Below are 27,209 nucleotides of genomic sequence, written 5' to 3'. Positions count from 1 at the left end.
GCAAATAATCTTTCATTTCGTTTTTGATTTATTAATATTGGTCCAATTCTATCAAAAGTTTTTTGATTTTGAAACAGAAAAAAAAACATTTTAGCCCACTGTGCGACATGAAAACAATACAAAGTGACAACTTCGAAAGCCTTTTCCAATTAATTAAAATATTTACCTTGATAACGAATTTTCAGCTTCAAGGAGATTCTTTCAAACTACATGGCCCTCGGAGATCCCTACTTTCAAAAAAATAGACTGAGTTCTAAAAAGTCTGAATATGAAGAATTCCGTGTCCTTCAAGATACCCTTTATTACTTTTGCCCTTATTTTTGCAGTACGTAACACCACAAGCCATCGAGGATAGAATCTGCAAAAAGAAAAATTAAAATACTGTCAGCGCTGTACTTACATGTAGTTAAATCTTTAACCGGTCGGTAATATAGAAAGCTAAAATAGAATCATTTAAAGTTGGTAAAAAGAGATTCTGTAAAATAAAAATTCAGTACCTAAAAAATCTATTCAGTAAAAATTCATTTAAAAAGAAATTCTGCACGGAGAGAAATCTGCTGCGATTTGCGCATGAGCAAGTCCATAGGAATATAGCATGGACACTTCCAAGCAAAAACCATAAGATTCCATCTGAATATCAGGTGAGACTCATACAATAATACCTCGCTCACTTAGGATTTTTGCTTGAAAGCGTCTGTTACTATATTCCTAAGGACATGCTCATGCGTAAATCGCACCAGATTTCTCTCCGTGTGTCAGATGCTTATTCAAAAAACTGAAATTCTTCTAAAAAAAAAATTACACCTAATAAAATTTTTTAAAATAAAAATTTTTATGGGAAATTGATGTGCCCGGATGTTTAAACGCTTTATACTTGATCGTGACAATGTGAAAATATTAACATACGCTCAACAATCGTTTAGTAAAAGATTGAATCAGTTTTGACTTGGTTTGTTGAAAATGTGTATAGAAAACCACAATCCCGAGACCAATTTGTTCGTTCGCTAACCGTCTTACGCTGTCAAGTGGCAACGATGAAAAAGTGGCAATAGCTGAGAGCCAATACGTGGGAATACAAACAATTTCGTTGATCCTCTTATCATCTCCTTGACTTGCCTAACAGCTTCATGCGCTGAAATGCTTCCTTTGTGAGCAGACAGCTTTAAAGTTACAATCCTTCTTTTCCTTATATTCAACGTCTTGAATTGGTTTTCTGATCCGCCTTTCGCAATCCTAATACTATAGTTAAGCTATGGGAAAATCTCTTCTGACTCTTCATCTATGAAAAATGCGAAAACAAAATATATCCCACAAAGGCGTCAAAAATTCCTGAGGAATATTTATTTATTTGCATTTAATAAAATAAAAAAATATATTCGAGAGATGGTTAAAAAAAACCTTATATTTAATTTTCAATTCGGAAAATAAATTTAACTTAATGCACATGAATTGTTTCTACTTCCAAAAAGTAAGTAACATTTCGTTGTTTTAAAAAAATAATTTTTGTGACCTAACCTATAATATAATTTAGGTTTCGCAATCTTTTACATATTATGTAAAAGCTAACCTAAAAAATACTGTAACTCTTAACAGTGAATTACCGACCGAGTACTATGTAGGTAATACCATAAATTACTCGATCGATAATAAAATTCAATAATTTAAATAATCCCTGTTACAACAACTATAGAATTCGATTAAATAAAAATTCGAAAAAATAGAAATTAAATTAAAATTGTCCCACATGAAGTTGTATCGAATATAAAAATTCATTTTTAAATTTCCAAACTTTTATAATTTATAACTTTATAATGGGGCTCCCTTTTTTTTTATGTAAAGTATAAATATAATATTGCCCGAGATTGAGCATCGATATGAAGAGGCTGAAAGGAAATTACTGAGCTGTCAAGAGACTTGTTGGAAGGCTGAGAGAGAGAGAGAGAGAGTAAAGCCCGCGCTTCAACCACAGCGCACACTTGCACGAGCTTTTAAGCACTATGTGCGTTGCATTACCCACCCACGATAATGACTGTTTCTGCAAGTGACAGCCAACATCCTTTGATCAAAATCCTTTAATTTTTCATCGGAAAGTCAGTCGCAGTTGGTCGTTTCACCCTACTACTACTACTACTATACTACTCTTTTCTTACCTATACATAGGGAAAAACCTTTTTTTTCTCTCCTCGTGAGAAACTCGCACCCTCATATATAAAACTCCATTCCCTCTTTATAGAGTTTTCGCGCGAGTCAAATCATTCAACAAATTACTTTCATGTCAATTTTTTTCTGACATGGTATAGTTAACAAGCAGAAAAATATCAACTAAATCATATACATGTACTACAATGTTCGATCGTTTATATTGTGATTGATTTTTCTTTTATCGCGAATTTATCATTATAAAGGGGAAAATATTATTGTCTAAACGGAAAGAAAAATTGTAATGATATTTAATATTTTGAAATCTATTTTTACTATAATTGGTAGCGCATGTCATGGAAACTAACGGATTTCATTAATTATTACTTTTACTTTTAAGAAAGCCTAAAATAAAAATATTACATAATATAGTTAGAAAATAAAAATAACTGCGAGCATCATCCCTCGCTTGTTGGGTCCTAAGACCGTCACCATCCTGCTTGGTACCAGCCAATACGAAAATTTCAGAAAAGAAGGTTGGGGTTATGTAGGGATGACCGTTCTTGTTCTGGTCGACCCACTAAAAACCACACCCTTTGGCTGAACTAATCCTCAAACTATGGAACTGCTTTCAAGCTTTTAACTTCGTAGGAGAAGGTCCCTGAGATCTCACTATCGTGACCCGTGCCGTTGCTGAATTTACTGACCTACCTGGCTTTGGTTCTTGGGAGTCTTCTTGGTTTCCTCGAGGGCTGACCTAAAGACTCTACATGCTCCATTTCGAGCGACGTAGTTGAGAGGAACCTTGTTGTCGGAATTCGCTTTGCACAAGATGCAACTGGGGCTGCTCTTGCAATCTGCAAACTTATGGTCGGCTTCTCCGCACTTAAAGCACGCAGCGGATCTGTCTGCTTCTTTACAGCTTCTTGGTAGATGGCCGTAACCCACACGGGAAAAATTTTTACGCATGAGCTGCCTACTAGTGGTAACGCTTTGTACAAAAATGAAAGTAGCTGCTGCCTACGTGTCTATGAATCTAGTATCAGATTTACTGGACCTGTGCTGCCCATGACCAACGCACGCGCTATACAGAATCATTGTTCAGTTGAATTCCCTGCTATGAGTTACGACTCGAGGAGCATCACCTGTCTACGCGTTTTAGATGTCGTGTGTTCATAGTATGGACGGCTCCTACCCATAAACTGGCCAGCGTCAACACACAGTCTAGAGAGCTGCAGCTGCGCAGTAGGCAGTGCAGTTAACATGCAAAATTTTTTCCCGTGCAGGTATCGGTGACACCGGTCGACCATGACTCTGTTTCTTATTTAGCAGCACATAGAGCCAATCTTTATGCATCCCAATTCCTCCAGTCTGGCAGCCTCTTCTTGGTTGGTGACAATAACTGCGAGCATCATCCCTCGCTTGTTGGGTCCTAAGACCGTCACCTTCCTGCTTCCTGGCTTTCCGAGTTCTCGTTCCAGCGCTTCCTGGACTTCTGCTTCATGGGTAAGGAAATCCAGGTCGCGGATCTCGAGTGTAACCTTCCGAACCACCGTCTGCACCTTACCCATGCTGCCAACAATCTTGATCACCTCGGCGGTAAAAGCTACCTTGTCCAAGTCACCTCCGACCCTGATCAAGAGGTCTCCCTTTTTAGTGAGCTTTGTCCCCAAGACTCTCGTGTGACTGGTGTCAGGATTAACTTTCTTGCGGAGCTTTCCCAACACATCAGTCTTACCTGAAGCCACTCGGACGACCACTGTTGATCCTCTCGAATCCTTCGTCTTGTTAGACTGCTTCGGCTTCGGTGGCTCCGTCACCTTGGCAGCCTTCCTCAATGAAGGTGCTTCCACTTTCTTTTTCACTTCGGCTTTTGTCTCTTCCGGACTGACAGTACTTCGTTTCTTCTTTTGCGCCTCCATGGCCGCGCGTTGAAGATGTTTCTCATGAATATGCTCTCTCTTGTTGGTCCGGTCCTCCCGGTTGCATGCTGCATAGCCTAAAGCAGAGTTCAATTTCACATCCCCTTTATCAGCTTTTGCGTGTTTCTGCTTCGCCAAATTTATACACTCTAAATCTGAATCAGTGAAAATTTCACCGAATTCAAATCAGTGGCTCAGTTTTCTTTAATTCACCAGTGGAATTTCACTGAGAATCAGTGGTTTTTACTGATTCCCAGTGAAATTTCACTGGTGAATTAAAGAAAACTGAGCCATTGATTTTAATTCAGTGAAATTTTCACTGATTTAAATTTAGAGTATAAGGTCCTGAAGAACCTTTAATCAATCCTTGATCGTTAGATTAACGGTCTTCTGGATGCTGCGAGTGCATGAAAATCTATCTTCTTATATAAGGAAATTTTCTACCTTTAACTGCAGCGTGAAACATGTATATAATATAAATGTATGCGTTGTGATATTCTGCGTTTATGTATGCGTATTTTCGATAAGTTAGATATAGGGATATATGTTTAGAAAATCAAAGCGAACCTGCGTGCGTGTAATTGTGTATAGAAACCATACTTGCATCCTCTACTACAATAGAGAACAATTAACTGCGATGACTCAATCCTTCGACAGGTAGCAAATAATGAAAAATCTTTTTCTTTTATTTTTTAACGTCATTTTCAATTTTTCGTATAGTTTTAGCAAACAACGAAATGCTCGCCTTTTAATTCCGCTTCCCTTTTTTCATATAGTTTTAGTAAAAATAAAAAAACTTTTTTTTGTGAATTTTAGAAAAATAATTTTAATTTCTGGAAAAATGGTTTCTAGAAAGCTTCTGCTAAAACTATATTAATTTTTAATAAACAGCATTCGTGTATTAAACCAAGTCCACTTCTGGGCCGAAAGGCTGAAGCTTAATAAATAATAATAATAATTAGCCTTCGTTTCCATGACTTGCTAAAGAATATACTAAATTTTTAAAAGATATTAAATATAAAAAATTAAAATTATAAAACATAATTTAAAATATAGTAAAATTAATATATAGGATTATAAAATTTATTTGATGTCTATAATCGTTTATTATAACTAATTTTTCTTTCTTTTTAGATGAATTGTATATATATATAGGAGGAAAATATTTTATCAACCCTAATAACGTTTGAAGGCGTCGATCTGAAACGTCGTTTGCCGTCAGATGAAATTGATAAGCTGTCAGAAGGAAGCACTTTAACGGTTCATGTTACTTCACAACTATACCATCCGGGACACAAGAAGACACTAAGATCCTAGGTCGAAAAAGCTGAGATGCGATGCGTCTCTCTCTATCTACTGAGTGCTACTAGTGAGGAGTCAACAGGGACTTGTATACATAGAAGGTGGAAATAAGAGAATCGATTTTTCCAGTAAAATGATACGAAAATGCGTCAATTTCCTTCTTTTTTTTAAATGAGAATATTACAGGGAAAAATGTGGTATACTATAGGGAGAGAAAATTTTGCAGTATGTTCGTGAAATACAATGTTATATATAAAAGCAATGAAATGAAATAAAATTCTTTTTTGGATATTATTGCACTAAAAAAAATTTGTTTCAAATAATCGATTACTCGACTATTATCAAATAAATATTAACTTGAACCAAATAATTTTTATTTTAATTAAATAAACAGTATTAGAATCAATTTCTGTATTTAAAACAAATACAATTTAATTGATTTAAATAAAAATGATTTAAAAAAAAAAATTAAAAATATTAAATGCAAAAAAAATGTACAAATATCACTTCTGTTTTTCCATACAATGGCCAAAATGTTTTACGAAAAATAATTTGCCAATCTTATTTCTAAAACGTTAGATTTATTAATTTATAAGGTAAATTATTTTTCCACACATGACCCCAAAAAAAACGGTTTATTTTAACTGGAAGCTTATCCGAAACGCGTGAAAGAATATATAATATTGATGGATACGTTTCTCTATCACGATAGGTTTTCATTCGACACAAAGAAAAAGAGAGGGTTCTCTTTTAGCATCGAATTTCCTATCTTGGAAACTTTTGAAACCCTATATCGGGATTACATCTGTAAGATGGAATCGAGCAATATGTGTCTTATAAGAGAGAGCCCCATGCCTTCGGGGGCGAGCTCCAATGGATCTTATGTGATCCCAACCTCGACACTTCGCCTATTTGTTCCATCTACTAACCTCCCTCCCACGCGGCAGTAACGTATATCCTTTACGCGTCTTAGTTTCTTGTAACTTTAGAAAATTGATTTTGAATGATATCTCGCTGAGTAAAATTCAATAAATCATCCAACTTTATATACATATTATTATATCTGACATGGACACATTGTTCCAACATATTATATTTTCTAACAAGTTTCGACTATAAACGGAGATATATATTTTTTTGTTTTTGGCGCAACATATAAATGGATCTTAATTCTTTTTATTTAATCAAAACGTGAATTTTAAATTTTTAAAGGGAGCTGCAAGAAATAAAATTAAAATTTTTTCCTTACCGTCAACGGGGTAAATTATACAACAAAAAAAAAACGATACTAAAAATATGATTTTCATAAATTTTTGATTAATAAACAATGCAAGAAATATTTTTGAGACGAAAATTAATAGAATTTTTCATTCAAAAAAATATTTCTTAAAAAATTGTTGATCATAAACGTTGTGAACTTCAGCATCGTACAAAAAATGCGATTTTTTCATTTTTTTCTTCACCAAAAATCTAAATTGTTAAAATTTTTTTTAACTGTTTAAATATATTGTGAAGATCCGGAGCGCATGAATATCCCATAAAAATCATTAGCTAGAATTTTCATTTGTATGAATTTCATTTGACCGAATTTTTTTTCTAGACGAATTTTCATTTTTCAAATTAGTATTTAAGTTACTTTCTTTGTAAACGAAATTTTATTTAACATAATTTTTATTTTAACAAATTTTTTGTTATTCAACTTTTTATTTTAAAGAATTATAATTTAAACCAATTTTAATTTTTCAAAATTCATATTCAACAGAATTTTAGTGCTTCAAATTTGTTTAATGTCCAAATTTTTAATTTATCGAATCTTTATGTGTTCAAATTTTTATTTACAAGAATTGTTATTAGATAGAATACTGAAAAAAGCGAATTTTCATTTGACAGAAATTACAAATGGCTGAACAAACAAATGATAGAAAGATTTAGACGCAGTTTTTAAAATAGACCAATCAGAAATTATTAAGAAAATTGTGATTGGTCTATTTTCAAATTAGCTCCAAAATCTTTCTGACTTTTATTTGTTCAGTCATTTGTAATTTCTGTCAAATGAAAATTTACTGTTTTAGAAATTCTATCTAATAACAATTAGTATAAATAAAAATTTGGACACATGAAGATTCGTTAAATTAAAAATTCTGATATTAAACCAATTCGATGCCAAATCAATTCGAATCACTAAAATTCTGTTGAATATGAATTTTGAAAAATCAAAATTGGTTTAAATTATAATTCTTTAAAATAAAAAGTTGAATAACAATAAATTTGTTAAAATAAAAACTGTGTCTCTTTTTTCTGAAGTTTGATCATTTTTTTCTCTCGTTGCCAGTGACAATAAATATAATAACATTTGAGTTATTTTACAGACAAAATAGTAAACTATTATTTAAAACAAGAACGAATTTAAAATAATTTAATATAAAAATTTTACATAAAAAAGAATTAAAAAAAAATGTTCCATAATTACCCCTGTCGACGGTAGTTTAAATTTCTGGTAATTTTAAAAAAGTTCAAATTTCTATTTGAATAATGTTTCAAAAAGAGTAAATTTTATTTTGATGAGAAAAATCATGAAAAATACATAAAAATAATAGTTTTGTTCATTTATCGAAAATTGAAAAATTCAAAAAATATTTTCAACAAAAATTGTAGATTTTAGACTTTAGTGTAATTCACAACGTTTATGAGGAACGATTTTGAAAAAAACCTTTCTGTGTAAATTATTATTTGTTTATTTATTTATATGTATATATTATACTTTTTTATATAAAAAAAAAATGTTTGCAATGTTTCTGGATCAATATTTTGAAAAAAAATTTGTAGGCAAAAAATGAATTATTTTCTAAATGAAAAATAAGTCTTTTTTTCAATTGTTGAGCATAAACGTTGTGAAATTTACTGATATGATTTTAGTATAGAATAAATATTTTATAATGAAATATTACAATTAATATCATATTGTAATATTACTTTTCAAGATGAAATAAATTATGATGAGGGAATTGCTACCATTAAACCAAAATTGATTATTTATAAATAATTAGAACATAAAAAGGGTGGCCGCAAAATTTTATTTTCAAAATTTTCTGACTTTTCCCTGACTAATTTTTTATTTTCCCTGACTAAAAAACTTTTGAATATAATGCTTTTTAAGTAACAATTTTATTCATAAAGGAAAAGATAAGATAACACTGGCACACAAAAAATAAAAAGTTTTTTGACCGAGACACTACACTAGTCTATTTTCATGTATTTTTTCACGCTGAATCCGAATCCAAAGTCAGAATTATCAGATTGGCTCTTATTTTTGAGATAAAATCAAAAAACTGCTCAGAAAGAAAAATATAATCAAAAAGTTAAAAAATTTTTGAATGTCACTGCGATAGTGTAATTCCATGTATTTTTTGTCGCTGAATCCAAATCCAAAGTCAGAATTTTTAGATTCGCTCAAATTTTTGAGATAATTGCAAAAAAACGCAAGTAACAAAAAACTAAAAATACTCAAAATCAGTTTTTTGGAATTATCTTCAAATTTTAAGCCAATCTGTCAATTCTGACTTCGAATTCGGATTCAGCGTGAAAAAATACATGAAAATGCACTATCGTAGTGTTTCGGCAAAAAAATTATCTGTGCCCCTAATTCAGAATTTTTATCCGATTTTTGGCGATTTTAGCTCAAAGAAATTTTTTTTTTGCCGAAACATTACGATAGTGCATTTTCATGTATTTTTTCACGCTGAATCCGAATTCGAAGTCAGAATTGACAGATTGGCTCAAATTTTGAAGATAATTCCAAAAAACTGATTTTGAGTATTTTGAGTTTTTTGTTATTTGTGTTTTTTTGCAATTATCTCAAAAATTTGAGCGAATCTAACAATTCTGACTTTGGATTCGGATTCAGCGACAAAAAATACATGGAATTACACTATCGCAGTGACATTCAAAAATTTTTTAACTTTTTGATTATATTTTTCTTTCTGAGCAGTTTTTTGAGTTTATCTCAAAAATAAGAGCCAATCTGATAATTCTGACTTCGGATTCGGATTCAGCGTGAAAAAATACATGAAAATAGACTAGTGTAGTGTCTCGGCCAAACAACTTTTTATTTTTTGTGTGCCTGTGTAATTAAAAATTGTTTAATAACAAAATTTTATTATATTTAAAACTTTTATTATAAAAAAAGTAAATACTTTGAAAAATGAAAAATCTGACAGCACCATTATAATGAGCTATATTACAAAAAGGTCTAAATAAAAAAAAAATGAATTGACATTTATGTATCAAATTATTTTAATTTGTGGTTTCTTTTAATCAAAATTCCCTGACTTTTCCCTGATTTTACTAATGGTAGTAACAAATGGTAATAAAAACCATTCAAGTTTTTTTAAATGAAAAAATTTTAATTTTTGTAGTTTACAGAAATTTCCCTGACTTTGAATGAAATTTTTTGAAATTCCCTGACTTTTCCCTAACTTTCCCTGACCGTTAGACACCCTGATAAAGAATTTTAATTACTATTTTATAATGAATATCTTTTTCTGAAAAAGCTGTTAAATTTTAATAAAGCTGTAAAAAAACATAAAAATCATGAATAAAATATAGAAATTTTTTAGATTTGGCACATTTTTCAAAAAAAAAGCAAATAATTTTTAAGAAAAATGTTGGTATTAATCATTTCCAAATGATTTTTGCATATTTTTCTTAAATTTTAGCCACTTTTTTATTTTAAAAAACATATGCAACATAAAATTTATGTTATAGTAAAATCTAAAATTTTTGTTAAAAATATTTTTTGAAATTTTTTAATATTTTCTGTGTTAAATGACTCAAAAAAAAAGAATTATTATTTTATGGATTTTTCATGGTTTTCACAATTATTTTCCTAATCAATCAAAATATGCATAAATTTATATAAAAAAAAAAGTATAAAAAAATGTATAAAAAGTTAAAGATTTTAAAATACCTATTGATGGTATGTGCTTTTTTTGCATTTTACTAGATAAGATAAATTTTTAACATAAATCAATATAAAATTATTCGTATTTAAAACAGAAATATTAAACAAAAACCAAAGAAAAATAGGGTAAATGCACTAATTGCGGCGCGATTCGAGTCAAAACATATTTGAAATAGAAAATTCGACATTTCTTTTGTATAAAGTCAATTTAAGACTTATTAAACTAAAAGATTATCTTATTTAGATGTTAAAAAAAATGCGTTTAACTCTATAAAAATTGATTATTTAAAGAAATATGAGAAATTAAAACTAATACCGTAATTTTCTATTGCGGCGCTTTTGAATCAGTTTCGGTGTATCAATTTTGGTGACCAAAATTACGTGTATTTTGAAGATACTTTGCCCGCCGAAATTGGAGCCAATGAAAATCTTAAAAATGTTTCAATTGCGGCGCGGAAAAAAATTTCATCTCAAATAATTAAATTAATAATTGTTTAAATGTGCATCTTTATAAGTAATTGTATTAAAAAAAGATTAAATATAAATAGTAATAATAATTAAATATAATAGTAATAATAGTTATTTTTTATGAACGCGCCGTAATTGGTACACTTACCCTATAATGTTTTTTCTTCTATAAATCAATGGCACAATAATTGTAATTGTAATTAATTGATTTTTGCTTACCTCACATTAAAATTAATATATTTGCTTCTATCTATAAAAATTGATTTGTTCACTTTCCATTGTTATTTGATTAAAAATTGATAATTCCGACAAATTCAAAACACTCACCACAAAAACAATCAACAATTTTGTGTCAATCTGCAAGGAAAATACAGAACTAAAATAAAGTTTGCTGATAAGAAAGAATTCTAAGAATTTGTATACAACTTTCATCTACAATCGGTACTTGATTATAATTTCAAATAAATTTCTGCGATTGATAAATAACATAAATTATATTTTACATAATACCATAGGTTATGTTAAACAGGAATTTTTAATTATTTTATTAATAATTAATTTTATAGATTTCATGGCACTTATAAACTTATGACAATTTTGTAACTTTAATATTTCTTGAACATGACACGAACTAAACTAAAAACTAGATTGTAATTTATTATACCCATACATTATTAAATGAGACGAAAATTTACTTTTTATTGTGGAACAAAAATTCGTTAAAGAATAAAGAACAAAAATGACAAAAATTTTGCAATTACAGTAGCTGCCTAGCGGGAAAATCATGAAGCTCCTACTCAATGATAAGGAAGTTTACTAAATTATCAAGCTGAATAAAATATTACCGACAAAAGATATTTCTTATATTATCGATAATAAAGTAAATGAATTTAAAAATAATAATAAATTTGGAATATTTAAATCATTATTAATGTAAATAACAATGAACTTTAATTTTATATAATTTGTAAAATTAATAAATACATATATAAATATACAATATAGTCAAATAAGTACATTCTTAAGGAAAATTAATATTTAAATATTCTTATTTTCGCCAAAGGCAATTCTATGATAAATAATAATCATTTTAATAAATAATAATAAATATAATTAATAAGAAAATATATAATGTAATCGAGGGGCTGAATACTATAAAGAGAAACGCGTCACTTTAAGTAAATATTAAATAAAATCTGAAAATAATCAACGAAATACCTTTTTTTTTGTCTTATCTTATTAAAAAAATATCAATAATAATAAAAAAGTTAAATAAAATTGAAATAAATTTACTCTTGTTATATCTAAATATTATTAAATTTGCTAAATTTTTTTAAGAAGATTTTTCAGCTATAATATTCTAGTCTTTAAATTTAATCAATTTTCCTCGCCCATTGAATTTTTTATTAGCAAAATTTCCATCAATTTAAAAATTTTCACTTCTTTATATTTCCATAATTTTTTTTAGAATTAGAAATTATTATCCCCAAAAGAAAAAAAGAACGAATTACATTTTTTTGCAATATATAAATAAAGATATATAAATAAATTTAATAATAAATAAATATATTTAATAAATTTCATTATAAATAAAAAACAATTTTTCATCAGTGATATGAATATAGTTAAATTGAATTAGTTTAAAATTTTGATAAATTGAATTTTTAATAAATTTAAATTTAAATGAATCAAAATTTGGATAAATTCAATTTCGGATAATTTGAAATTTAAATTAATTAAAATTTGGATAAATTAAAATTCTAATAATTTAAAACTTAAATCAATTATTTTTTAGCTAGATTTAAATTTTGTTAATTATAAATTTGAATTGATTAAATTTGCATTTAATTAAAAATCAATTAATAAATTTTGTATTGAGCAAAAAAAAATTAGAATTGAGAATTAGCTAACTTAAAAATTAAATAAAACTTTATATTAAATTGAATTTTGCATCGATTAAAATTTGTATCGAATAAAATTTACCTAATTAAATTGAACTTTGAACAGATTGAAATTTGAATAAATTGAATTTTACATTAATCGAATTAAGATTTTAAATGAATTCAAATTTAGATTGATTACAATCTATTTTAATCAATAAATACTTTAACTATAATTAAAATTTAGATGTTTTGAAAATTGTTTTCTAGTAATTTTTAAATCAATGAAAAATTTTGATAAATTCAAGCAAAAAAAAATATTTTTCACGCAGAAATTAATAACATTTTTGGAATGATAATTTTTTTAAATTTTTTACGCGTATATATAATTGACTTTTTCTGTAAAATTCAATTTCCCAAATTTCCCTGACAAAAATATTTCCCCTGACTTGCGGCTACTTTGATTTTAAATGCTTTGTGGCCCTTGTGGTTTCACATTTCCCCTTTGCGTGATGGCGCATATACATTTTTTTCACATTACACTAATATTAACAAAATACTTACGAAAAATTAAAAAAATGTTGTTCTAAACATTCAACAATCTTATGATATAAAAATATTCAACATATTTAAACAGAAAATGAAACAATTTGTTTAATAGGTTATGTTTACCAATTTGCATCGGCTCCATATCAACTTTATGCACTATTCTTTTGTGACTACATTTTCATACTATTTTACTATATTTTCAAAAATGTTACCGTAAAATTTTTTATAACAACAATATTTGACACAAATAACACGGATTAAACCTAAATACTTTCACATTTTTTAATTCCAATAAAGAACAAACATTCACTAATTTTTAACTTTTTGAGAATTGACATACATAGTTTATAAAATTCAAAATATTGCAAATTGAGTCTGTAGCCACCTATGGGAAAACTGGTACAGCTCCGTAACAATTGATAAAAAAGATTACTGCACTAAGAAGTAATAATACTTTACCGACTTAAGAGACAGAAAAGGTATACCTTTGCGGTTGATAAGGCAGAATTCTCTAAAATTAAAAATTTCTTTCAATATAAAAAATCTATGCATATAATAATTAATTAACATTTCTTTGAATATAATTATTTTCCACCATAGAAAAACGATACTTGTATATAAATATATTAATAATTTTATTTTTTTTTTAAACAAAATTAATTTCATTATCTTAGGTTGGCATTCTTAGCCATTGCCAAGATTTTATAGTAAAATATTTATAATATTCTAATATAATAATAATTGTTAATTACTATTTTTGTCAATTAATATTCAATATATTTCTTATATAATTTTCTTTTTAAACTAAAATTTGATTACAAATTAAATAACAGAGGGAACAATTAAAAAGAAAAATTCCCCAATTAAATTTAAATTTAGCGCCATTGAAATCAACTTTTAAAATGGCCGTCTATTCAAGGTCATTCAGATTTTCCCGCAGCATTTTAATTTTATAAATATCGAAAAAAATCTACTTCTAAATCATTAAAAATTCTAAATAAATAAATTTTCTACTTACTATTATATTTTTTTTGAAAAAATATAGCTTTTTTCATACTCTGTAAATGCAGAGAAATTTTCTCTATTTTCATATTTGAACATCCACCTGAGAATTATATTACCTTCAAACAATAAGTAAAATTTTCATCTTTCTTTTTATTATGGAAAATTATATAAAAATTGAAAATTCTCACTATGTTTAATAAATGAAATTTTTGCAATGTTTCCCCTGATCGATAATGCCATAAGAGACGATGGTATAGAAGCGGAAGCAAAAAAGAGTGATTGTATATGTGTTTGTGTGGGCGTTTTAAAACGAAAAGATATATATATATATATATATTTTTTTATTAGTGTATGTGCATCTCACAAGTGCATCATTCCATGAACGGTGTGACGTTTTTAGAGGGGAAAAAGGGGGAAGTAAAATAGGCAACGACCTCTCTTGCTTTAGTGGTCGTGTTGTGAACTACACACATGTTCACTTATTGCACTGCTGTGGAAAATGGCGACGAGTTCGGAGCTGCCAGAATATACGTCTACAACAACAAAACGACGAAAGTTGGACGACAACGATTATAAAGTATCTCCAGGCTTAGAACTCGATTTTCGAAACGGCAAACAACTTGATGATCATCAAAACGAGGATTTAGAAGGTATTTCATCTAAAATATGGACAATTATTTAATTAAATTCTCATGAATTCAATATGGCGTCGTAAAAGGGCGTATGCATGATATCGCGTTGGCATTTTGTTCTAGAAGTATTGTTAAGCCGCCATGACAGTTTCTTGTAATGCGTCTTTATTTTTTTTTTCGCTTTATTCGAAATTAAATGTCATTTTTAAGTTGTATTATTCTCATATACTATTTGTAGATTCTTTTATATTTTCATGGGTTTTCTTTTTATTTTATTAATTTGTTGAATAATACAATGTTAAGTGATATTTTTGTGTTTTAATTTGTTTTCACGCGCGGGAAGGAGGGTTGGATAGTTGTTCGTACAATTCAGTTGTGTTCACAGATGGCACAAGTTTCACACAAACAAATATGGAAATATGATTTTGACGTTTCTTGTACCGCGTGTTTAGAGCTGTCAAACTCAAATGATGATATTTAAATACGTCAAAACATTGCGTAGGTTATGTTTTTTTTTTGCTTTGGAAAATAAACTTTTCTTTTTAATTAATTTCTCGTTCAAAGTAGTTTTAATTGGTTATGGTTTTTTTTTTAACATTTGTATCGAGTACGGTTATGTTGAACTGGATTTTTTTTTCGAAATTTTTTTTTTACTTTATTTAATGTTATCATAAATTTACAATTTTAATTAAAAATGTAATTAAGAAGGTAAAATTTTGAATTATTCAAAGTTGTATTTGATTAAAATTTTTTCACCGAAACTGACGATTGTTAAATTTTAGGTTATATTACACAAATCGTTTCTACTGACACAAAAAAATTTAATTTAATTTTGTGCCTTTAAAAATTTATTTATTTCGATTATTACATTGTAAAATAATTTTAGTCTCGATTTCTGCTTGTTGTAAAAAAAAACCAATTTAAAACTTACAATTTTTTCAACAGAAGCTCTAGGCTGTGATAGTGGATTCAATGAGATGAGTGATGGAATAAAATCAGCTTCCGGTACCTCTGAAACAACAAATCTTTCGATAACTCCGAATCGCGCTGATTCCACAAGCGACGATAACGGCTGCACGTAAGTTTAAAAAAAAATTTCTTTTTAATTGAAAAAAATTGACGAAATAAGTATAATTAATAAATTTTTTTTTTCTCTTTTAGACTTGATACGGATGAAAAAGACGAAGTATCATCTACAGTGTCTTATCTTTCGGATCTTTCGGGACTTTCTGATCTGTCTGGCGAGGGTGAAAATAATCATCATTGGCTATTAGAAGTTAGTGGAAGTGCTTCTACTTGGGTACAAAAACAAATACTAATGGGAACAGATCCAAGAGAACTTATTCAGCATGTCTTCATGGAGTCAACTCCTATTCCAGATCAGGTTGATGATCTCACCTTATGGAAGGTGCGTTGTTTTTCTCTGTTTAGATGATTTTTATCACTTAAATCAAATTTAAAATCTCAATTGTTTAGATATAGTTGAATTTGTTCTTTTTTTTCTCTATTTCGTGAAATTACTTTAATCTATTTCAATTCTTGAAGTTTGAACTTTTTCTTTTAAATATTTTCTAACACTGAAAAAACAAACGTCGGATTGTACGATTTTCTTTTTACTTTTTTACAAAATTTTTTAAATAAAATGACTTTCTTTTGACTTGCAATGCAATTATTCCAAAATTAATTTAATTTTTTTAACTAAAATTCTTTGCTAAATTAATTATTTTCAATGATTGTAATAAAATAATTCAAAAATTAAATTATAAATATAAATATTTCTTTGATGATTTTATTATTAAATTTATCATCTAAATATTTATTTAAAAAAAAAAAACAAATAATTTAGAATTTTGTCAGAATTTCATTACCTAGGATTTATTTTTAGTTTAATTTGTATTACTTCAAATTATTGTTACAGAAAATCTATTTAGGTAACTAAATTTCAAAATATATATATATATATCTGGCAGAAAAATTGGCTGCGAAATATTTTTGTCGATCATTTGCAGTTTTGGACAAATGGAAATTCGGCTAGAAAATTTTTTTTCTAGAATTAAAATTCGATGAAATAGAAAGTCTGTAAAATAAAAATTTTTTTTACGTTACAATTCTTTGATATAGAAATTCAGTTAAATGGAATTTCTGCAACATAATAATTCGAAGAAATAAAAGTTCGGCTAAAAATAAATTATAGGTAATGAAATTCTGTCAAGCGAAAATTCTAACAAAATAATTTTACAACTTATTAATCTTATGAAAAAGGCAGAGAAGAACTAGAAATTAGGGAATTTTGTAAAAAAAAGGCTTCAAAATTATAGGAAATTTTTATTAAAAAGAAATAAATTATATATCAAATTTTTCTTTAAATAAAGGCAGGAAACTAAAAATTTTGGAACGCATGATTATCCCATAAAAATAATTAGTTAGAATTATAATTTTCAACAATTTTATTAAATACAATTATTTTTTAAAGGAATTTTTATTTTTCAAACTTATAGTTTAACAGAATTTCTTTTTAAACGAATTTTTAATTTCACGGAATTTATTTTTATCAAACTTTTTACTTAGTATAATTCTAATTTAACCCATTAACGCCCAAAAACTGAAAATTCTTTGTACACATTCAGGCTACGTTATTTTAAATAAATCGGTAAACATTTTCTACGAGAGGTACATTTCTTATAGGTCTTGAGTGTGCTCTGTCCGATTCCGGTATCAAAAATTAATTTCGTCTAAGCCGAAATTAAATAGGGCGGTTTAAATGTCAAAAAACACAAAAAAAGTTTCATTTTTTTCAGTTTGACATTTTTTTTCAATCGGAAAAAATGTAAGAATAAAATTAAATTGCCAACCATAGGTGCATAAAAGTTGTGTACTTTCGAGAAACGTAATGTAGAATAAAAAATTTCAAGATGGCGGACCAAATATGGCGTCAAATTCATTGTAAAATGTGAAAATTTTGTGCAATATTGGTCAAATTGACAAAATGTAACTGGATTTGCCTGAATTTTGTTACTCGGGGGTTAGAGGATTTTGAAAATGAAATTCTGCGTCCTGTAAAATAATTTTCTCAGAAAAGTCTTTTTTTTTTTGGTGGTAAAAGTAAATAATTTTTATTTTCATTTGTTAATTATAGATAATTGTAAACATGATGTCGGAACCGCCAAGAAGGCAAAAGCTACGACACATTAACACTGTATCGGATGTGGTTAGATTGATAAGTACCAGTAAAAAAATTGTAGTATTAACCGGAGCTGGCGTCAGTGTTAGCTGTGGAATCCCCGATTTTAGAAGTAAGGACGGCATTTATTCTCGACTAGCGCAGGATTTTCCCGATTTACCCGATCCTCAAGTAAGTAAATAAAAATTTTACTTTACTAATTAATTTATTCAATTTTCTCTTTATCATGATTTATAAAAAAAAAAATTCCAATTTCTTTCAGGCTATGTTCGACATAAATTATTTTGCACAAGATCCAAGGCCATTTTTTAAATTTGCACGTGAAATTTATCCCGGTCAATTTAAACCAAGTCCGTGTCATAGATTTATTAAAATGCTGGAAAAGCAGAAAAAATTATTAAGAAACTATTCACAAAATATTGATACTTTAGAGCAAGTAGCTGGGATTGAAAATGTGATTGAGTGTCACGGTGAGAAATATAATTTAAATCTAAAAAAAAAAGAATTCACATCTTCAATAATGCAAATTATTAATTATTTTGCAAATTTCTTTTTCAGGCTCTTTTGCAACAGCGTCGTGCACTCGTTGTAAATATCAAGTGAAAGCTGATGACATCAGGGATGATATTTTCGCGCAGAAGATACCAATATGTCCAAAATGTAGGGCAAAAGCTCTGCCATCGATTAATGAAGTTAATCCAAATGAATCCTATAGAGGTGATTGAAAAAAATTACAATCTCTTTTTTTTCCTTCTCTTTTGGTTTTTTTTGTTAATACACATTCATTAAGATGGACTTTGATAGATTCTACTATTATTCTCCTTCGAGTATAGTAAATATTCAATGGCAATTGAGAGAATTATTATCACCTATATTGGAATAGAACTTGGCAACTAAATTGAAAAAAAAGTACAGCTCTTTAAACTCCATTAGTAGAAAAAAATAATGAAACAGGTAAACTTACAGAGTATCCAGTTTTTTTTTCTCAGTGTTTACAGTCCATCGGTTTTTATATTTTATCATATATACCTCCTTTAAAAAAAAGAATTAATTTCTAAAACGTTTTGTTTAAATTAACATTGTTTTCTTTAGTTAGCATTTTTTTTTACTCGAAAAAATGATATCAAGGGATAATGTCCTTTGATACAGGATTGTCACGCTACATGGAAACCTGGAATTTTTTTTTGGAAAAGTCGTGGAATTTTCCTTCAAATCCTGGAAAATTCAATTTTTAATATTATAATACTTCTACCAAGGGATAAATTCATTTCTTGATAATTTTGAAAATATTGACGCAGTTAAAAATTTTGTGATTGACTTGTTATTTTGCTAAATTGTTGTCCTATTTGATAGCAACAAATTTCTAAAATATTAATTAATTCAAAAAAAAAATTTATAAACTATTTTTAACACAAATTAGTAAATTTTAATTTTCAAACAAGTTTTTGAAGGAATTTTCATGTACTTTTCAATAACATAAAAACCCATTTTTAACCCCTTCTTTTTCTGTAGAAAATAACAAAGTAAAATAAACTAAAATTTTCAATGTAAAAAAAAGCAATTAAAGAAAAATTATAAATAATTAAGTTCATAATGATTAAAACAATGTTTAAACATATTTTCAAAAATGTATTTATCAGGTTTTCAAAAAATTGCCCCTCAAATATATTCTAAGAAAAAGTTTTTATAAATAACTTGGATAACACCGTTTTTTGTTCTGAACAATCTAAAAAAGGGAATTTTAGTGTAGCAAAAGCGTGGCAACCCTGAAATTTGAAAATAGTAAATTTAGAAAAAAAAAATATTCGAATTTATAGAAAATAATATATTTTACTGTGTTTTTAGATTTGGTCTCACAAGGAATAATGAAACCGGATATTGTGTTTTTTGGAGAAGGTCTTCCGGACGCTTTTCATGATGCTATGTCTAAAGATAAGGACGAATGTGATCTCTTAATTGTTATTGGCTCGTCGCTCAAAGTTCGACCTGTTGCTTTGATTCCCTCTTCGATTTCATCGCACGTTCCTCAAATTCTCATCAATAGAGAATCCCTACCGCATTTGAAGTTTGATATTGAACTACTTGGAGATGGCGATGTTATTATCAATCTCCTGTGTCATTTGTGAGTATTATTTTATTAATATAAAAAATAATTTTTTTTCGAATTTAATTAAAAATTAATTCAGAGTGGCCATCGAACCTTGAAACCTTGAAAACTGTAAAAACAACGTGAATTTAGTTACGCTTTGAAAAAACAATAAATTCGCCTTAAATTTTTAAATTACCCTTGAAATTTTATTTAAAAATTCGTATTTTGATTTTATTTTAAATTGAAACTTGTGATGAATTGTCATAAATTTTTGATCTACCACGAAGTAAAACGTTTCTTAAAAAAATTAAAAACTAAGAATTTAAAAAAATAAATTAATAATTTTTTATCTGAAAGCAGGTAGAAAAAATTTTTAACCTTCAAAATTTTCAAATTATAATTTTGATAACGTAAAAATTTTGTTTGATAATTTTGTTGAATAATATTTTCCCAAAAATTTATTCTAACATTTTTTGATAATTCCAGGGTGTCCAGCTAATCTTGAAATCTTTGAAAAGTCCTTGAATTTTTTTCAAACCTTAAAAACCATTGAAATTCCTAACTTTTATTTATTTTTACAAACGGAACAAGGATCTCGATTTTTGACTATAAATTTTAATTTTTTCAGAATTTTTTTATTTTTTTCAATTTCTTTTTTTCTAATACTTTTTATCTTCTTAAATCTTTTTATTATTAAAAATTTTCGTTTTTAAAGCAATTTTTCCCTTAAATTTTCAGATTTATTTTCCAATTCATAAAATATATATATATATTAATTTACTTTTACAAACTAGTCAGGAATTCTCAATTTTCCCGCAATTTCTTATTTTATTCTGAAAATTTGTTTAAATTTTTCCTTTTCCCACATTCTACATACTTTCTTAAATTTAATTTCTTTTTATTTTTTTTTTTATAAAATTCTTGTTTTTTTATTCTTTTTTAAATTATTCTTTAAATTCTCCTAATTTGAATTTCTAAAATTATCAATTTTTTTTTTCTTTGACTTTTTATTTTCTCGAATTTTTAATTTTATTTCATTTTTCTAAAATTATAAACTATCCAAAAATTCTTAATTTACCTGAGAAATAATCCTTTCATTTTGTGAATTTCTCAAATTCTCAATTTTTATTTCAAAGTTTCTCTTTAACATTGTATTTTTCTTAAATTTTCTATTTTTCTTTTTAAAATTGTGTTTTTTTTTCTTTTTCAATGTTTTCTTTAAACTGTTCGTGTTTAAAATTCTTCCTTCAAATTCTTCTTTTATTTGAGGTATTTTAGAAATTTATTTATCATTTAATTTTTCAATTCTTAAACTGTTAAATACAAACTAATTTTTTTAAGCAAATTTAATAATAATGAAAAATTTGTTAGTTCTATATAAACAATCCGATTATTAAATTTAACAAACAAAGTTTACTTTATTATAAATGAAAAATATTTTCATAATTTCTACGCCGAAAGTGGATCTTAAAAAAAAATTATTTTGGATCTTGATGAACCTTGAGAATTTATAACTTTGAAATTAAAGAATATATTTTTTCCTTAGTGCTACATTCTTGTTTTACACTTAAAATAAGCCACTTTTTAATATTAATTTTAAATTATGTCAAAATATCAATTTAAAAAACCTTGAAATTTTTTTTAAAACCGAGAAAAAGCCTTGAATTTTGTTGGCAAATATAGGTGGTCACCCTGTAATAATAAAAAATCTTCATTTTTCTTTTACATTAATTGTTTTGCTTTTCTTTCTTTCTTTTTTTTTTTTTTTTGAAATACAGATTGGATGGTTCTTTCAAAGATGTATGTTGTCAAGAAAAAATCCCCCAAGAAGTCACACAATTGTTACCGGCTCAATTAAATTCATACGATTCATGGGAACAAAGTCAGGATACAATAACAAATCCTGAATTTTCTCAAGATATTAGTAAAACAGAAATGAAAACACAAAATATCTCTTCAGAGAGTCAGGATAGTTTTATTATGAATACAACGTCAAAAAGAATAATTGCAAATACTGATATTTGTATTTCGCCATTTCACGCTGGTCATATGGAGAATAATGAAGATGGTAGTTTTCAATTATTAGGCGAGAGTCCAAAGAGACGTATTGATAATTCAAGTGTTGAAAGTAGTCCAAAACGAATACGTTACGATAATGAATCAACGGAATTTATTTCACCATGTTCTGTTGATAAAAAATTGCCAACACGTATTGTAGCCGTTGAATCGACGATAAAAGAAGAGGAAGAAGAGACTGAAGAAAATTATTTGCCAATTGAAGAATGTCATGTTGTTCCAAGCGGTGATTTATCGGAAAAAGAAAATTCAATAGACTCAGGAAAAGAGGAGTCTTCAACGGAGAGTCATAAAAATGATTTTAACGAATGTGATAATAATAGCGATATTATGGGTCTAAAACCAAGACATGCATCTATTGATTCTGCTATGGATTCTGGTTTGGGCGATAGTTGTAATAGTAATGATTGTACGGATAGAATTGAAACCGAGGATAGAAATCAAGATGAATCGAAAGTTCATGAAATTGATAGACATTGTTGGCAGCCAAAGACGAGGGAAAGTCTCGCGACACGATTGCCAGGTATGTTTCAAAAAAATATTCTTTTTATCATTTTTTAATTAATTAATGTGTATTTTGCTATTTTTCATGTTTTATTTCCCCTCTTTTTTTTTTAGAAAAATCAGGGAAAAAAAGGACATTTTTACTTTTGAAAAACAAAAACATTTACATATATTGAAAATTTCCTTCTTTTTTTTTTGCAGAAAATTCCTACTTTCAATTGGCACCAGGAAGATACATTTTCCAAGGGGCTGAAGTCTATGCAAATTTTGAAGATTACGATCGTTGTTCGATATCGGCCAATTCGGAGAGTTCAGATAGCGACACTGATTCATCATCGGAAGAGGAAGAAATGACTTGTGAGTAAATCCAATCGATTCCTGTTTTGAAGATCAATTTTTCAAAAAAACAACAAAGTAAGAAAAACATAAGTTCTTCAAAAAAAAAAAATAAAAATCGATTGTCTCAGGTATTGACGACAATCTCTCTGACGGCGCAGCTGGCGACGCAGAAAATCAAGAATCAAGTCAAGTCTAGTCTGGCAAATTCAGCTCAGAGATGGCTAAAGATTGACTTTTTTTCTTTCTTTTTTTTCATTCATTCTTGAAGGTGTAAAACTGGTACCGAATCGCGATTTTGATTCAAATTAAACATATCTGCGTTTCTTTAAACGCACTATATAAAAAAAACAAAAAAAAAATGATGCGTTGATTTCATTTATATATTTTTTTCTTTTATTGAAAACACGCTCATTATAATTAACGATACGGTATTAGAGAGAGAGAGAGTAATCTATAAATAGTATATAAAAGAGAAATTTAGGTTTGAAAAATATTTCATGAAAAAGTGGAAAAAATTTTTTTTCACTATCAATCAAAGCTATTCTAAAAGAATTTCTTTAAATTAATTATATTTATTATTAAATAATTAATTATTAAATAATTTGAATATTATAATAATAATTAATTATTAGTAGTGAATAAAATAGAATAATCTTTAAATGAATTTATTTTCGAGTGACGAGCAATTATCACACAGACTACGATTATTATTATTATTATTTTCCTTCACTTTTGATGAGTGAAAAAAATTTTTTTTTTCAATATTGTAATTTGTTTTATTAATTAAATATTTAATTAATAAAATAAGGTTTATATTTAAATTCTCTCGAATTCGTAATCTGTGAAAAGAAAAATTGCGATTAGATCTCCACTCTTCCATTCTATAAACTAATAGAAAGTTATTTATGTATGAAAACTTGTAAATACGACTTTTTGCTAACAACTATCATTTCATTTAACAATTTAAGAGACTAAGAAATAGAAATATATATATATATATATATTATATGTAAGAAATTATCAGTTTCCTATAAAGAAACTTTGTAAATATAGAGCGAAAAGTGCAGTAAATTATGAATGAATTTAGTCTTTAATAACTATTAAAAATAGAACTGAAATTGACAACAATATTAGTGCACTATTTAGTAGATAGCATAATATTTGTCGCGTTATTAAATTTGACGCGATTGTGTTTAAAAAAAAAATGAAAATTGAGCACTTCTTAGTTAGGAATTAAAAATGTGTGTGAGATAATTTTTTTTTCTTACTTTATTTTATTATCAAAAGCATATTGCAAGCATTTTGAGCTTTTTAATAATTAGCTTTTCTTTAAATTGAAATTATTCTGCAAGAAAGCAATAAATTATTATTGTAAATTCTAAATGAAATTGTGAAAGGTGAAAAATTATTTAGGCTGTAAATGTAATACAATTGAGATCTCATTGTTTTTTGGAAAATTGGAGTCTGAGCTTTTTTTTTGGCGAAATAATAGTAATTTTTTTTTCGTGTTATTAGTTAGTTTCCATTAAGGGAATACGTTACGATGAAAAATTGTCACGTTACCGTCTTTTTTTTTTTTTTTTTTTGTTTAGATAATTGAGGCATTTTTTTTTTCTTTTTATCGAAAATTTAAATTAAAAAATTTAATTTAAATTTTAATGTAAAAGAATTTAATTTTCTTTTACAATAATTATCTGTTTTTTACTTTCGTGAAAATAATATTTTATTATATTTTTACACCTTTTTTTTATTTTTATCTTTAATAATTGAAAATTTTCTTTTTTTTTATTGAAAAAAAAATTTTTATACATTTTTTAATTTTGAAAAATTTATTAATTCTGAAATTCTCGAGATTTTTAAATAAATTGCGTTTTTTTCGTATACATAATTTCGATTTTGTGATTTAATTAATGTCAGTTTTGAATTTTATTTGTTTTTTTAATGTTTGAATTCAAATTATTAGTATTATTAAATGCTACATTTTTAAATAAATTCTTACTTTAAGTAATTTTTTTTTTTTTTTTTGTTATTTTTGGTTGTAAATGAAAAATTCGACATTATATTAATTTAATTAATTTAATAAATCTGTTAAATTACAGTTGAACTTTAAATGAATTTCGAGAAACAGAATAATAAATAATTGGTAGTCTTGACAATTTTAATCAATATAGGTAATAATTTTTTAGTAAATGAAAGTTTACGATAACTTTCAGAGTAAATGATGTTACTCTTTAGAAATAACATTTTAAAATACTGATAACATATAATTATTATATATATATATTAGTTGTATAATAATTTTGGCAATGAGTTTTTTTTTTTTTTTTTTTTTAAGGTGCATATTAAGTTCGACTTTGTTACATTGGAGCACGGGCGAATGTACAAAGCAATGTCGAGAATAATTATTTCACATTGCGCGTTATTTTTATACGAAGGAAAAGGAAGGAATTTAGTGTTAGCTACTTAAAACAATTATAAACTATAATATAGAAAATGCAACAATTTTGCGTGAATTGTCGCTAAATTAGAAGAAAGAAATTATTACTTAATAATAGATAATAAGTAAATAAAAGTCTCGTTCGCTTATGAAAAATTGAAAACAAAATTTATAATTTTTACTACTTTTAAAAAAAAAAAAATTCTCAAAATTGAAACTTTTTAATAATTTCTAAAAATTATATTTTTAATTTTTTCCAAATTACTTTCTTCTTGTTTTCGTCTATTTATTCAAATTGTTGCTCTAGATTATTTTAATATTTATATAAGAAACAAATCGGTTGTGTGCAAAAAAAATGAATTGAAGAAAAAGAAAACATCAACTTATCAATAATAATGTATTATGATTCGCTAATATCACATTATGAAAAAGAATGTTCTTTTTTCGAAATTTCAAAATAACCTTTTACGAGATTATTAGATTTAAATACAATAGAAATATAGGAAAAATAAATATATATATTATAATAGCGATAATGTTTTTTAGTGTAAATTACATGCACAAAGTTTAATTATATTTTATGATTTTAGTATATTAATTTCGCACCATCGTGAACTTCTTTATGTGAAAAATTAATTTGAATTGAGAGAGAGAGATTATATGTATATAATATTACATATATAATTATGTAGTAGAAAATAGTATGAATTGTAGTCTCTTGTTCACTGCGTCCAATTAATATTTGATTTTTCACGAGGTAAAAAAAAATAATGAAATTTCGCATTTTTATTGAATATAACATGATTTTTAAGTATTGCTTTGTACAAAAAAGGCTTTTATTTATCTTTGATGATTTGAGACAGGAATTTAGCTTGGCGTGTATCGTTGTTCTCATTCTGATATACTTCAACTTTATATTTATTTATTTGAAGCTTGTTAATAAAAAGTTAGTTTTGGTATGATTTGTAACTGTACAAAAAAATCTTTTCTCTCTTTTTTTACGGGCAATTCACTTCTGAAAGTAATAAATTTTTTTTCTTTTTCTTTAACTAAAATAAAACATTTTTTTTTAATATGTTTTTCTACTCAATATGAATTTTCAATTTTTTTTTAAATTTGTAGAAATTATGGAAAAATACAATAGAAGAGAGAAATAGATAATATATTTTTGTTGAGTTCAAAACATTCACACACTAACTTTTTTTGGCAGTACTGACTTTTATCCTAAAAAAAAAAAATAATAAGTACTTTACTTGTATATATTTATTATTTTTAATTGTAATATAATTGTAAATTTTGTCACACTTTCTTGTTAGATCGTTTGCATTTTTTCGTCATATAATATTGTGAAATTAAAAATCAATTTCCAAATTAAAGATCACGTTTAACAAGAGAGTGTAATAATATTTACTTTAAGAGTTATGAATTTTTTATAATTTGTTATCTAATACAATAGATGTTATAAAAAAAAAATGTTCTCTTTATATTATAAATGTTGTATAAGAATATTCTGTTTCTTTGGTATTACTAACGTATAAGTTTTTTTTCTCCGTAAATTAAACAATTTTATATAATATAATTCTGGTGTTTTATTTATTAAACCAAATCATAATTTTTCTGTTCCATACATTTGAAAAATTTTAATATATATATTATTTTTAATTAACATAATAAATATTTATTTCTTTTATAATAAATGAATTTAATTATTAATAATATTAGGTAG

General features: G+C 26.6%; 1 protein-coding gene and 2 long non-coding RNA genes across 7 annotated transcripts in view; 1 reads left to right on the top strand and 2 right to left on the bottom strand.

The window, feature by feature from the left end:
• LOC127284013 (uncharacterized) overlaps positions 1-13,541 on the bottom strand; it is a 70,281-nt gene extending 56,740 nt beyond the window's left edge. Inside the window, exons 1-3 of one of the 4 annotated variants that reach the window (XR_007843420.1) lie at positions 13,236-13,541; positions 11,011-11,148; positions 167-358 (exon numbers count right to left, since the gene is read on the bottom strand). This is a non-coding gene — a long non-coding RNA (uncharacterized LOC127284013). Of the gene's footprint in view, positions 1-166; positions 359-11,010; positions 11,149-11,461; positions 11,545-13,235 lie in introns of those variants that run through there. The other 3 variants (XR_007843421.1, XR_007843423.1, XR_007843422.1) reach the window with 3 other exon arrangements.
• Positions 13,542-13,641: 100 nt separating this feature from the next.
• LOC127284014 (uncharacterized) lies at positions 13,642-14,510 on the bottom strand. Its single transcript, XR_007843424.1, has 3 exons — positions 14,414-14,510; positions 14,239-14,325; positions 13,642-13,731 (listed from the first exon to the last, which is right to left on the bottom strand). It is a non-coding gene; the product is annotated as an uncharacterized LOC127284014 (long non-coding RNA).
• A 180-nt stretch (positions 14,511-14,690) lies between these two features.
• On the top strand, positions 14,691-27,062 carry LOC127284001 (NAD-dependent protein deacetylase sirtuin-1). 2 transcript variants are annotated; one of them, XM_051309251.1, is made up of 10 exons: positions 14,691-14,875; positions 15,803-15,935; positions 16,019-16,265; positions 17,994-18,209; positions 18,301-18,508; positions 18,597-18,755; positions 19,884-20,160; positions 21,906-22,726; positions 22,909-23,064; positions 25,382-27,062. In XM_051309251.1, the coding sequence occupies exons 1-10, from the start codon at positions 14,725-14,727 to the stop codon at positions 25,390-25,392; spliced, it is 2,379 nt and encodes a 792-aa protein (XP_051165208.1). In that variant the 5' UTR covers positions 14,691-14,724; the 3' UTR covers positions 25,393-27,062. The 2 variants fall into 2 exon arrangements, with proteins under 2 accessions (XP_051165208.1, XP_051165207.1); XM_051309250.1 differs by lacking the exon at positions 25,382-27,062 and adding an exon at positions 23,175-24,668.
• The last annotated feature ends 147 nt before the right edge of the window (positions 27,063-27,209 follow it).

This window comes from Leptopilina boulardi, unplaced genomic scaffold, assembly GCF_019393585.1.
Source record: "Leptopilina boulardi isolate dan_hultmark-lab unplaced genomic scaffold, ZJU_Lbou_2.1 LbouV2_316, whole genome shotgun sequence".
In the NCBI taxonomy this organism is placed as follows: Eukaryota; Metazoa; Arthropoda; class Insecta; order Hymenoptera; family Figitidae; genus Leptopilina; species Leptopilina boulardi.
The sequence above is the reverse complement of the archived record's forward strand: the minus strand, read 5'-3'. Positions and strand labels throughout refer to the sequence as shown.

What these genes read in the sequence shown, in the direction of transcription:
- LOC127284001 (XM_051309250.1), top strand. Translation starts at nt 14,725, where the DNA reads ATGGCGACGAGTTCGGAGCTGCCAGAATATACGTCTACAACAACAAAA. An exon ending in TCTCGCGACACGATTGCCAG is followed by an intron (nt 22,727 to 22,908) that starts GTATGTTTCAAA and finishes TTTTTTTTGCAG; the next exon opens with AAAATTCCTACTTTCAATTG. An exon ending in GGAAGAGGAAGAAATGACTT is followed by an intron (nt 23,065 to 23,174) that starts GTGAGTAAATCC and finishes CGATTGTCTCAG; the next exon opens with GTATTGACGACAATCTCTCT.